This window comes from Cyprinodon tularosa, unplaced genomic scaffold (assembly GCF_016077235.1).
Source record: "Cyprinodon tularosa strain WSP-4 unplaced genomic scaffold, ASM1607723v1 ctg219, whole genome shotgun sequence".
In the NCBI taxonomy this organism is placed as follows: Eukaryota; Metazoa; Chordata; class Actinopteri; order Cyprinodontiformes; family Cyprinodontidae; genus Cyprinodon; species Cyprinodon tularosa.
This window is the reverse complement of record NW_024038819.1, coordinates 767,088-780,740: the sequence shown is the minus strand read 5'-3', so window position 1 is coordinate 780,740 and position 13,653 is coordinate 767,088. Positions and strand designations below refer to the sequence as shown.

Sequence of the window (13,653 nt, the reverse complement as noted above, 5' to 3'; positions counted from 1 at the left end):
TTTTTATATTTCTTTTTTTAATCAGGATTTTATTACATGCCACACAATTATGGTTTGTTTCATCTGTAGGTGAGATACCAGGCATCCCCTAACTTTCTTCCTTTTCCCACCTTTTTGTCTTTCAGGCTTTACATGTAGCTGTAATCCTCAGTACACCGGACGAAGCTGTGAGACGGAGATCACAGTGTGTGTTCCCAGCCCCTGTCAGAACGGCGGCGTGTGTAAACCCATCGGGAACGCATTCCTCTGCAGCTGCAGGAGAGGCTTCAGGGGCCTAATGTGAGTTCAATCCAAACAGCTCAACTCATCATGGACCATTACAGCAAACACCAGAAATGGCTCAGCTGCCTACTTCATGCTTTTTCATTCTAAATGTTTGGCAGTTATCAGTTAACATCAGATAATGATCACACTGAGCTGGTGTTCTGCCAGATCAGCAAACCCTGTCAGACCAGCATACCCATCATCAATACCCATCGGCAAGATGTCAGAAAATGCAATTTAAACTACCTCGACAGGCGTGTATCCCTTTAGTCATGTACAAAATAAACTATTTAAGGTCGGATCATCATACGCTTCAAACACCAAACAGTAGGTAATTAGATTGTTTTTTGTTTTTTTTTACATGACTAAAGGGATACACACCCATTGTGGTAGTTTTAAAGTATTTTTGTACAAAACTAAAAGGATAAATGGGTATTGACTATGGGTATGCTGGTCTGACGGGGTATGCCCATCTGACAGAACACCAGGTTAGTTTGGAGATCTTCTTTGCTTTTAAAAAAAGCAATTTATGAAAACTACCCAGGTGATATTAAAGAGTTTGATCTGAAACATCCCCATATAATCAGAAAGAAAAAAAAAAAAAGAAAAAAAAACAGAATAAATCAATAAGGAGTTGGACATTGTGACTTTATGTCGCTAAAATTCACCGTCTAACACCAGACTTCCTTGAATCCTTTAAACTAGGCATACCCTGAGCGATTTTTTCAATAATTGCACGCAGCTACAGCTCACAATCTACGACAAAACCGCAGTGTTTCGTCGTAGATTGCGAGTTCACGGCTGAGGATGTATGTTCTCACACTGTGTGTGGCCCGACGCTCTGATGCGGTCTACCTGCTCACACTGTAAGTCTGAAAACAACATGGGACTCAGCTCCGCAGTGAGATGGCGCTACTCTGACTCATCTATCCGGAAGTAAAACGAGTAGAAGAGGAATATGAAGCTCACTAGGGTGAAATGCGCTGCCTTGGCAATTCGGGCAATTTTATGCTGAAAGCCCTAAAAAATAAAAATAAAAGGCGACGACGTATTTGGACAAAGACATGGCCGAGCAAAATGTGGCTACTACGGTCTGTCAATTTTATAGAAAGAACTCCATTTCACTCATTGCACCCCTACCATGCTTCTGGGTTTTCATCTGAGACGAAGAAGAACAATCCAGGTTTGCCCACTGAGCGATTTTTTTCCCACAGTGGCCAACTGAATTTTAAACATGTTTGATTTTCTCCCAACCTGACGATTCCTGGTGGGGAGATGGTCGTTAGAGGCTGATCGCCCCTCGTACACTACATGATGCACGATCAGGCTGAAAGTCAGATCGAAAAATTCATGCACGACTGGAGAATCGGCCTGAAAAGTGCAACAAATCGTACAGTGAATGCCCGGGGTTAGCTTTCTGACTGAAGTGGACGTTTGCTTTTCAGCAAAAACAGACATCTTTGTTATGACTGGCTGTTGTAGAGCAGCCTCACTATTAGCCGTATTAACGGTTCTGCCACTGTCACTCCAGCTCCCAGGAAGAATGCCATGTTTGACACAAGCTTTCACATTCCAATGCCTTGAAGCTGACTTGTTAGCTGTTTGCATGCATCAATGCAATCATGTGCAATAATCAACCTAAAAATTGTGTAAAAAGGGAGCACAGGTGTTAGCCAATGATGCCACTTCAAAGAGTAATAAGCAGAACTTGAAAAACTGACAGCTCTTATGCTACGTTCACTCCGGATGCAGCAAAAGCAGCGAAATCGCGTCTGCTGCTTCATTTTTGCTGCGTGTACCAGTCAGTTCTAACGCGCGAATGAAGCAGCTTTGCTGCTCTGGCTGCGCGGTCCAAAAGTGTGTCTGACACACATTGGGCGGAGCTATTCTATCCTTTCTCTGCCTTGCAGCTATATTTGCTGTGATCAGTGGGAATAAAGTAGTTTTAATATGTTTTTAAGTGGGAAAGTCCACCTGAAAACTTAATCAATGCAGTCAGTTCATCCAGATTACCAACCTGCGTTCTAATATTAGTTCTGTCAGAGCTGCTCAGACCCCCACATACCAGCGATGCGCTGTCAGTAGGAATCCCATTCCACAGCAGCCTCTGGCCCGGTCGCCTCCTCGCGGTGCGGCGGCTGGTAGGAGTTTTTCATCTAAATAATCTAAACTGCAGGCACCAGGATAATAAAAGCGAACATATTCTGCCGGCAGATTTCTGCATTTTAAGTTAATTTATGCATCAATGAACTGTTTCAGAGGAGTGATCACAGCGCTCCATATCATCAGTGATGTGTCTGTCTCGCTGCCAGCTCCCAGATCAGCTTCTCTGATTGGTTGATGCGGTGCGTCAAGCAGCAAAAGTTCAATTTTTCCATCTCGAGCAGCAGTGCGTTTGCGGCGCGTCACGCGGGTCAGATGCTTAAACGCGCCTGACGCGCTGCTTCAGCTGCTCAGACGTGCTGCGCCTGCTGCTCAAAATGTGCTGCGGGACCTTTTGCTGTGCCTTGATGCGCGTCAACCATTGACTTTGCATGTAAATTCGCTGCTTCTGCCGCGCATGCTGTGTCCGGTGTGAACGCAGCCTTATACTTGTTAGGATTCAGACTGAGGACCCAGATACAACAGGAAATAACTTAAAAAGATTTATTGAAGAAACTGCAGGTAATTCGGGATCAGGGGAACCAGAGCCTCTGGAGGGGAGAGAACGGGTTAGTGGCTGAGATGGATGATTTAAAAGTTTGTAATGCTAAGCCACTAACCTTAAATATCAAGGCGGGGAGTCTTGGTTTCTGAAAACTTTGGTTCCTTTACAGTTATTTCTCACTGAGGCTTGGCAGGTAATCGTGGTCAAAGGAGGTCCAGGGTCAGAGCCAGGTGGTCAGATCATGGGCGTAGGTTTGCATAGGGACCATAGGGACATGTCCCTACCAAAATTTTGAACCAACCTAATTGTCCCGACCAATAATTGGATGTGAGCAACATGTTTATAATTTACAGCAGTAGTTGTTGCAGCAGTGGCTTCTTTTCCTCTCGCAGCTCCTCTGCCTGGTCTCTCCTGTCCCTTTCATGTAGCAGCGCATGGAACTGTGCTGCGCTGTTTAACTCAACTCTCATTGGTTGTTCTGCCTTAAGTTCCGCCTTCTCTCTGTCTGATTGGCTGTTTTCTAGTCCGCGTGTGCTTGGAGCACAACATTGAAAATTTATTTACACTAGAATGCAGCGGTTACTACAATTAATATTAGGCTACAAAACTAGTCCCAATAAAAATATCATGAATATCATGTACACTAAAAAACAAAAACCTTTTTTTTTCCTTTTATAAAACGAAATATTCTGAGTGTGCCAGGAGTTCTGAAGACTGCTGGAAAAATTGATAAATAAAGGCTGTAAGCCATCAACATTTCTGATTCTTAGCCACAGCCAACTAAAAAAGAAAACATGAGGGTTTCCTTTTTACCAATATTTAGTTGATATTACTGTTTTCATTTTTTTTGTTTTTATTTTTACAATTTTGATATAATAACTGATCTAAGTGGGTTGCTCTGTGGGGAAAGGCACATTTTAGTGCCTCTATAGTGTCTCTATACTCCAGTTAATGATGAATCACTTACTAAATTAGTTGATGATTATTGAAATAATCAATTAATATGATTCATTTTTTTCAGCCCCAGATAAAATACATGAAATGGGCTACACAGAGTAACTACAGCCCAGATGTTCAACTTTTATAGTGAAGTTAATATTTTAATGAATGTATTATTTTGCTTGATACAGAGAGAGAATAGTAGGTACAAATATTAGAGTGGGGTTTAACTCTGCACAATTCTATATCTTCAAAAGAAAATACTGTATTTACTTTCTCTCTTAGTGGCTCAAATGAAACAGTTTTCAAAGTGGAAAACAGTCCTAATTCCACATTCATCAGAGCCGGTGATACTTCAAACATTGATAAACAGCATCTCTGTAGAGCTTATAACATTTTTAATAATGGAGCAAAATGTTGCTTTTCTCTTTTAACAATGAATTCCTCTTATCAGTACGGATGCTCACATCGAGCATAAAAAAGGGCATATTGCATAGCACCAATGACACCCGACCAATAGTGTCGCTACCAAAGTTCAAATCAAACCTACGCCCTTGGGTCAGATATTCAGAGAATCCAAAACAGAATCCAGGGACAAAGTCAGGGCACAGAAACAGGTCAGGGATCCGGGCAGCACAAAAAAGATCCAACAGGGGCTAAGCAGGCTCAAAAATCAGGAGGCAGAAACAGGTCAGGATCAGCAGACAGGGGAAAATATTGGATGCTTACTAACCAAGGCTTTTAGGCAATCTGTCACCATCAACTAGTCAGAGGCCTGCTTAAGAAGGCTGGCAAACAGGTGAGAGGAATCAGTGATAATTAGGCTGAGCAGCAGCAGCACAGGGGGGTCAAATAAACAGGCAGAGCAGAAGGAGGAGGGGAATAAAATGACAAACAGTAGTTGACGGGCCAGAAACATAACAATACTGCTTTGAGTTGGTAAGAACCAATTTACCTAAGAAAAATGAACAAACCACAGGAGAAAGTTGAGGAAAATGAAAAGGCAAATCCAGTTAAACTAAGGTTGTATATGATCCTGGATTTTTTGCTGATATTTTCAACTCAACCGGCTAAAAAATAATACTGATATTTTTCCCCTTTACCCATTCATAGACGCTATGTAGTTTTCTCCCCTCTGTCCTTTCTAAGTTCAGCATTTCTGTCTTTCCTTTGAGCATTGAGGGTTAGTATGCTAACAAGGCTAACATCTGAATGTCTCTGGTAGGTTTGTGGATGTTGTTGAGGACCTAAATGCAGAGATGAGGAGCCAGAGATTATTTCTTGCAGTTTTAATTTAGATCTAGATGGTAACAGAAGCACAAAGCCAGAAATAATAAGCAGGTAAGCAAATCTAGGAGATGCCAGGCAGAAACATGCATGAGGAGTGAAGAGGATCCTGCAACATGGAACAGCAGAGGAGGAGTACAGGTGCTGGTCATAAAATTAGAATATCATGAAAAAGTAGATTGATTTCAGTAATTCCATTTAAAAAGTGAAACTTGTATATTATATTCATACATTACATACAAACTCATATATTTCAGATGTTTATTTTGTTTAATTTTGATGATTACAAATGACAACAAATGAAAATCTCAAATTCATCATATCAGAAAATTAGAATATTACTGAAGACCAATAAAAACAAAGGATTTATAGAAATGTTGGCCAACTGAAAAGTATGAACATGAAAAGTATGAGCATGTACAGCACTCAGTATTTAGTTGGGCCTCCTTTGGCCTGTATTACTGCAGCAATGCGGCGTGGCATGGAGTCGATCAGTCTGTGGCACTGCTCAGGTGTTATGATAGCCCAGGTTGCTCTAATAGTGGCTTTTAGCTCTTCTGAATTGTTGGGTCTGGTGTATTGCATCTTCTTCTTCACAATACCCCATAGATTTTCTATGGGGTTAAGGTCAGGAGAGTTTGCTGGCCAATTAAGAACAGGGATACCATGGTCCTTCAACCAGGTACTGGTAGCTTTGGCACTGTGTGCAGGTGCCAAGTCCTGTTGGAAAATGAAATCTGCATCTCCAAAAAGTTGGTCAGCTGCAGGAAGCATGAAGTGCTCTAAAACTTCCTGGTATGTGGCTGCGTTGACCCTGGACCTCAGAAAACACAATGGACCAACACCAGCAGATGACATGGCACCCCAAACCATCACTGACTGTGGAAACTTTACACTGGACTTCAAGCAACGTGGATGAAGTGCCTCTCTTCTTTTCCTCCAGACTCTGGGACCTTGATTTCCAAAGGAAATGCAAAATTTACTTTCATCAGAGAACATGACTTTGGACCACTCACCAGCAGTCCAGTCCTGTTTCTCTTTAGCCCAGGCAAGACGCTTCTGACGCTGTCTGTGGTTCAAGAGTGGCTTGACACAAGGAATGCGACAGCAGAAACCCATGTCTTTCATACGTCTGTGTGTGGTGGTTCTTGAAGCACTCACTCCAGCTGCAGTCCACTCTTTGTGAATCTCCCCCACATTTTTGAATGGGTTTTGTTTCACAATCCTCTCCAGGGTGCGGTTATCTCTCTTGCTTGTACACTTTTTTCGACCACATCTTTTCCTTCCCTTCGCCTCTCTATTAATGTGCTTGGACACTGAGCTCTGTGAACAGCCAGCCTCTTTAGCGATGACCTTTTGTGTCTTGCCCTCCTTGTGCAAGGTGTCGATGGTCGTCTTTTGGACAACTGTCAAGTCAGCAGTCTTCCCCATGATTGTGTAGCCTATAGAACTAGACTGAAAGACCATTTAAAGGCTTTTGCAGGTGGTTTGAGTTAATTAGCTGATTAGAGTGTGGCACCAGGGGCCATCAATTTTGAACCTTTTCACAATATTCTAATTTTCTGATATGATGAATTTGAGATTTTCATTTGTTGTCATTTGTAATCATCAAAATTAAACAAAATAAACATCTGAAATATATGAGTTTGTATGTAATGTATGAATATAATATACAAGTTTCACTTTTTAAATGGAATTACTGAAATCAATCTACTTTTTCATGATATTCTAATTTTATGACCAGCACCTGTATATATGGGAGAGGACAATACACTGTAAATGGAGTGATTAGCTAATAGGGAGCATGTGTGGACTGAAGCAGCTAAGGGGAAAGGAGTAAACAGGCTTATCTAAATCTAGAAACAAACTTAAAAGAAGCAAAAGACCAATGACTAGAAAACAAAGGATAGGGCTTTGGAGAGAAAAAAAACATCGAACAGGAATAGTGACTTGGTTTTGGTTCTGTTTGTTCAGTTTTCTTTTTGAGTTTTCATTGGCTTCATTTTATGTTATTCTCTCTGTTGCTGTTTACCCTCTGTTGCCCCCTAGTTTCAGTCTCCTTCCACTAGCTCCCTTCTAGATGTCTCCATCCACACTTGCTCCTTGTCAGCTTATTAGCAGAGTCTTTGTTCAGTCTCCCATATTAATTCCTGCTGTGCAGTTTCTTTGTACTGGTTCCTCTTCGCTTCTTAGCTCCTCATGTGTGTTTTGCCTGACGTTTTTTTTTTTTTTTTGGTTTTGGACTTTACCTTCTGTTGCCTTTGGATCTACATTAAATGAACAAAAACTAATTTCTGCCTCCTTCTGTCTATGCATTTGGGCCCTCTTTAAACCTCTACCCAACCTGACCAATAGTAAAACTAATAAGTAACTCAACACATAAAATAATTCTTAACAGTGAAAACAGAATAACAAATCCAAGCGTAACTGAAAAACCAAAGTTAAAGCTAAACAGAATGTCTGCAATGAACCACTCAATGGCATCACGGTGCACCTGACCCACAACCACTGCAGGCATAATCCTCATTTGTTTGTCTTAAAAACAGTTTCTCTTTTATCTGTGAAATGATCAATGTTCAATACAATATTGGCCATTTTAAAGCTAATATTGGCCGATAACATTCCAACAATATTGTGCACAATTAAAACAGATCATAATGTTTTTAAGATTCCAGTGTCACTTGATGAGGAAGATAGTGGTTTTGATCTTTAAAATGAGGAACTGGTATCAACCAGTCAGGCATCAGCTGATGATGCAGAAACAGTGGGTCCTCATGTGATTCAATTCATCCTGGAAAGGGGATCTCCTACTGGCACACTCAGCAGCAGGCCAAAAATAGGGCCACAAATAAAAGCCGGCCGTGTCTCAGTGTGACAAAGCATGGGAGCTGAACATCACAGGAGAGGAGGGAGTTAGCCCAGGTAGTAAGGAGTGCATAAGGGATTATTGGATGATGCCAGATCAGAAACATTGCCTAGGATCCATACTAAATGTGTGTATACACCGTAATAATCAATATAAATAATTATAAAACCATGGGCATGGTCACAAGAACACAATTTTCCCTAGAAATCACTGCTGTACCTCAGTATTAACATACGTGGTTCCATCTCATGTTCTGTCCTATATTTGCCCACAACCCCTCTTAAATATTCAATGCAACTGGCCTTGTTTTATTTTACTGGTTACTATGGCAGCCATTGAGAATAAGGTTAAGTGCTGGACCCAGGTCAGCAGATAAATCCAAGAACGATGCTTTAGGAAATCTAATACAGCTTGTAAACCAGTCATCATCATGGGCCATGGGTCATTTCCTCCTAATTCTCCATTCTACGTTTTTTCCTACAGAGCCAGTTCTGCCAGTTACCTTACAAGCTGTCAGGTTGGGTGGGGGTTTGAGAAGACCCAAATGCAGAGACTGAAGCTGAAGGTGGTTACCTGCAGATTTAATAAGAAAAAAAGGGTAACAGAAGCAAACATCCAAAAACATAAATCCACAAAAACTGAGAACCAGGAATACTTACAACAAGGGGCAAAGAAATTACGACAAACCAGCAAACAGTGACTCAGCAGGAGGTGCATATATAGGAGAGAGAAACAAAGACCAGGCTAATCAGCAGATTGGGAGCAGGTGTGAACAGAGGAGGCTAGAAGGGAGCTAGGAGAAAGGAGACTGACACAAGAGGGCAACAGATGGCAAACAAGAAATACATAAGGACTCAAATACAATCAAAAATAACTAGAATAACACAAAATGGAAATAGAAGCAATATAAACTCAAAGATAAAACCTAAACAAAACCAAAACCATGACAACACCTGGCTCACACCTTGTCACAATTTGAACGATAAACTTGACTTATCCTGGGTTTTAGCTCACAGGCAGCCATAATAATTCCAGGGATTTTTTACACACATTTATTTTGGAGTTGCTAAATGGAATAACTACCTGTCTCTTCTCATTTCATTGGTCTTGCAGGTGTGAGGAAGACGTGAACGAATGTGACCGAAACAACCCTGAGGGTGAATGTGAGAATGGAGGCACATGTATCAACACTCCCGGCTCCTTCTACTGCAACTGCACACCTGGCTTTGTGGGGCAGCGCTGCACTTTACGACCTGTTGTTGTCCCGGACATGCAGGCTGGTCATGCTGTGGTTGGCAAGGAGGAGTTGATTGGCATTACTGGAGTGCTTTTTATCATCATCATCCTTATTGTTCTCTTCATTGCTTTCCGCAAGAAAGTTTTTAATAAAAACTACTCAAGAAACAATCTATCCATGGTCCAGGATCCAGCCACTGCAGCACTTCTTAATAAGGCCAGCTGTGTTCCATTAAAGACTCTACACTGCACTCCTGGAGAACACCAAAACCTGTACTCAGAGTCAGGGCTGCAGACCACCTTGATGGGAGGGGTTGGTGTCATTGGACCCCCTCAGGTCCCTGTAAGACCTATGGCATACACACCTTGCTTTCAAGGAGAACCACTCTCTAAACTAGAAAAGCTGTCGGAAAAACAAGGCGGGGAGCATACAGAGATGAGCACCTTTCACCCAGAATCACCAAGAATCCTTTCTGGAATCATCAGAAGAGGCATTGTGGTGTGCAGTGTGGCCCCCAACCTGCCACCAGTCTCACCCTGTCGCTCAGACTGTGACTCCGTACACAAGAGTCCTTTGGCCAGCGATGAGGGTAAGTTTGCCACTAGCTGGCTGAGGAGGTAACAGCTGAGCAGGGAGCTCCCTGTGTGAAGCAGACTGTTAGTGGGTCTGTATGGTTAGAGGAAGTGTTGTGTTGCATATAGATCATAGTTCAAATATAAGTTTCTTACCAAATATGTCAGACTAATGTTTTTATTCTAAAAGGACCGAAGAATCTCCTTAGCATTACCCACCACCCTTTAAAACAGCTCTGACTCCGTTTGAACACATTATAGTTATACCTCAATTCAGCTTCTTTTTGAAATTTAAAAAAACAAAAGCATAAGTCAGCATTAAGCCAGCCAGTCCACCTTAATTTTAACCTCTAATTTGCTATAAATATTTATGTAAATATTTCTCTCTATCAGTCTGAGGCATTCAGTTACATGTTGGGGTTCAGTTATTTTCTTTTTAGCTTGTAGAACAACCGAGCTTTCCGAGGTCCCAAAATATGACCAAGCTCTATTAAAAAAAAGATGTTTGAGTTAGAAACCTGCAGATCGTTTTGTAGAACTGTTTAGAAGCTGTTAAACTAGGGTCAGATGTTCTGAGCATAATTTGTACTCCCTATTGTCAGGTAGCATTAGGGCCGATCCTCATGAACGCGGACACTCCTGCTGAAACTCAAACAGAACATCAGCCTCATAGTCTGGAGTGGCACTAGCTGCAATTTATGCAAATACCACAGAGATTTTTATTCTAATGAATTTAAGGTTTCTACAAGTATATTAGCGCTATTTCATTTCTCCTTCAGTAACAAGGCAAATAGTTGAATTGAACTTAGATGACATCAGAAAGAGCTTCAGAATAAGAGAGTAGAACTAGTTGTCAACTCTTCATAATTATGTCTTTAAAATTTTAAACTTTAAAGTCATCATATTGTCTTTACCCACAATACGCACTTCAGTTACCACGATATTCAATCACACAAGGGATAAAGTAGCAGCAATCTACCAATAAATAGTATGTCACATGTTGATGTCTTTCTGCAGATAAAGTGGTCAACGTGACAGAGGAGGACACATGTTTCTCAGGTAGCAATAAAGGCTGTAACTCAGAGGCCCAGTCTCTGAGTTCCTTTCAGTCCGACTCCTGTGAAGATAACGGTAAGAAACATTCTCTCATTGCAAAAACTTGGGTTCTTCATATGTTGCTTTTTTCAGAGCTTAATTTGCTTGTCCTTCATTTGGTTAAAGCAGATCAGTCCTGATTTGAAAATCGACTCATCAGCACCAGCATTTGCATCAACCTTCATTGAAATTAGCTTACAGTTTAAGTTTTTATTCAGAAGTCAAGGTCATAAAAATGTAAACACAGGATCTCATCTTTATTTGAGTGCTTCAATGTATTGTTTTCTAAGACATCCTAGTTTTTTTTTTTTTTTTTTAATAGGAAAATCTGAATAAATAGGAGCAAAGAGTTTCAACTTGGTTTATTCATTGTTGTTCTGGATTAAACAGACAATATAATCAGTTTCGGTTTTCTAGGGGGAACGTTTGTCTATTTTTTCAAGTGTGGCTCACCCTGATTTAAAAGCATTACCAAAATGGCCGGTGCCAAGACACCATGAGTGGACGGACTAAGCATAGGGGTTCGACAAGCTGTAGTCAGGAAGTGGCAGCTAGCTTATCTTAACCCAGCCTTATTAAAGCATGGATCGGAAAAGAAAATAACTTAGGAACTGTAAGCCCAAATTACATCTGCAATACATCATTTGAAAGCTAACACCCTGTAGTTTCCTGATATATAAATTAGGTGACTAGAACACAGACCAACCTGCATCTGTTCAAACATAACTCAAAGTTGTTTTTTTATTTACTCCTCGGAAATGATAGGTCTTTTTTGAACAGCAGTAATAAAGACATTCTTGAGAAAAGGCAGGTTTTATTGTATTATATTTGTTCTACATCATGTCAACCACAAATGCAGAAAATTTCAGACCTCTAGATATAACAGTTCCAGAGCTGTGGGTTTTGGTGTCAGCTTGGAGCTGCGCGCAATGTCTCCACCTGCCACAGAGGTGCGAGTCTGAGTGAGTCAGAAAATGTAACTGCTATCGTTGCCCTAAGAGGGCAGCACTGAGACAGTTTTAGACACATGTTGCAGAACTAAAATGTCACTCATGAGAATGTGAAAATGCAGAGTAATAGGACCATGGCATCCAATAGATAGCATCACATGTCATCATACATCCGGGAAATCACAGCTGATGACCGCGGGACGCCATTACAGGAGGGGTAAACAGCAGCATGGTAAACACTGACTTCATATAGACAGGCCTGCTGTCAAATTCATCCTGCCAAAGTCTTGTGTTGCATTTGGATGCAATAATCATGCCTGGGAGGCTGATAAACCGTCTTTCTATCGTTTTCAAACAGAGAAAGGACCAAAAAGATCAGCTTGGGTACAAGCCTTAGTGAGGACCTAAGAAAATGGGAAAAACCTGAAGTCCAAGGTTGAAATGGACCTACGTGTATAGTAGGCATTGACATTGTATTATTATATCTAAAAATTATGAAATAAAAAAGTATCATGAATTGACCACTGGGTAAAGACGGACATGCACTGTGCGAGTTTTAAGCCTTTTCGAGACGATTCTCCAGTCGTGCTGAGTTTCAGCCTCATCATGCGTCCTGCATTGTTTAGTATACAGGGGGTAACGAGGGGCCATTAGCCTCTAACGAACACCTCTAGATCAGGAATCATAAGGTCAGGAGAAAATCAAAGGTGTTTGAAACTCAGTTGGCCCTTGTGAGGTGTGTCATGATGGGTCTCTAGTGTTTAAACCCACATGCAGAACACCACAGGAAACAGGGTAAAAGTTTAACAGTTTATTGAGTGAGAAGCACACAGAATAATAATGAGCAGGTTCTAGTACTGGTCCGGGACTGGAATCACTGAGAATCTGCAGAGATGGATGGTTTGGTTAGCCAGGCAGCGGTGATGACTTTTCAGGTGTTTGATTCTGGTTTGTACCTTGATGGAGTTCCGACAGATTGTTGGAGAGGGGGAACCGGTTGGATCCAGAGACTGTGGGTTCAGCAGAGAGCTGAGCAGCAGCAGCGTCTAGCTTCTGGCTAGTGAGGTTCAGACCTTGAGTCGATTTCCTAGCTCTCCCTTGAGAGCTGGTTGGGGAATCCAGACTGATAGTCTTCAGGTTTGGCTTCCTAGGGCAGGCAGGCAGGTTTCCAAGCTGAGCTCCTCCAGAGCTACAGACTTCAGTCGGGCTTTCCTGTGAGCAGAGAAGACAGTGGCAGATTAGAATCTAGTTACTCTCTTGAGCAGACAGAGATTCTCAAAGTGAACTGAGGCTCAGGTTCCACTAACCAAAACTGGTCAACACTCTGGCGTCGAAGACAGGTCTGGCTGCTGCTTATGTAGGAGGTCTCCTGATGGGCTGATGATCCTCAGGTGTGCTGGAGGCTCCAGCCCAGGAGACCCACAGCGCTCTCTGCTGGAGACAGGTGGCAGATCTCCAGATCCCAACAAGGTGTTTATGGGCAAATCCTGCTGTTGTGGGAGAGTTACAAGCCGTTTTACCAAAACATAGCACACTGCGCATCTGCAAACAAGGGAGTTCTTCTTCTTCTTCTTCCAGATTGATGAGTCTGAAAAGCACCATCTCTCAGCACTGAGTCCAACGTGTTGTTTTTGAACATACACTTTGAGCAGTTAGATCACATCAAAACATTGGGTTGTACAGTGTAAGAACATGCTTCGTGAGCTGTGAACTTTTAAACCCTACGGTTTCATCGTAATGAAGGAAGCAGCTGTGTTCTTAAGAGGTTTGTTGCTTTTAATAAAGCCGTTTTAATT

General features: G+C 41.7%; 1 protein-coding gene across 7 annotated transcripts in view; it reads left to right on the top strand.

The window, feature by feature from the left end:
* fat3a (FAT atypical cadherin 3a) overlaps positions 1–13,653 on the top strand; it is a 128,229-nt gene that overhangs the window by 99,312 nt on the left and 15,264 nt on the right. For all 7 annotated transcript variants that reach the window (XM_038285988.1, XM_038285992.1, XM_038285990.1 and 4 more), the window contains 3 exons: positions 126–279; positions 9,117–9,829; positions 10,830–10,943. In XM_038285988.1, coding sequence (XP_038141916.1) covers positions 126–279; positions 9,117–9,829; positions 10,830–10,943 — 981 coding nt within the window. The remainder of the gene's footprint in view (positions 1–125; positions 280–9,116; positions 9,830–10,829; positions 10,944–13,653) is intronic.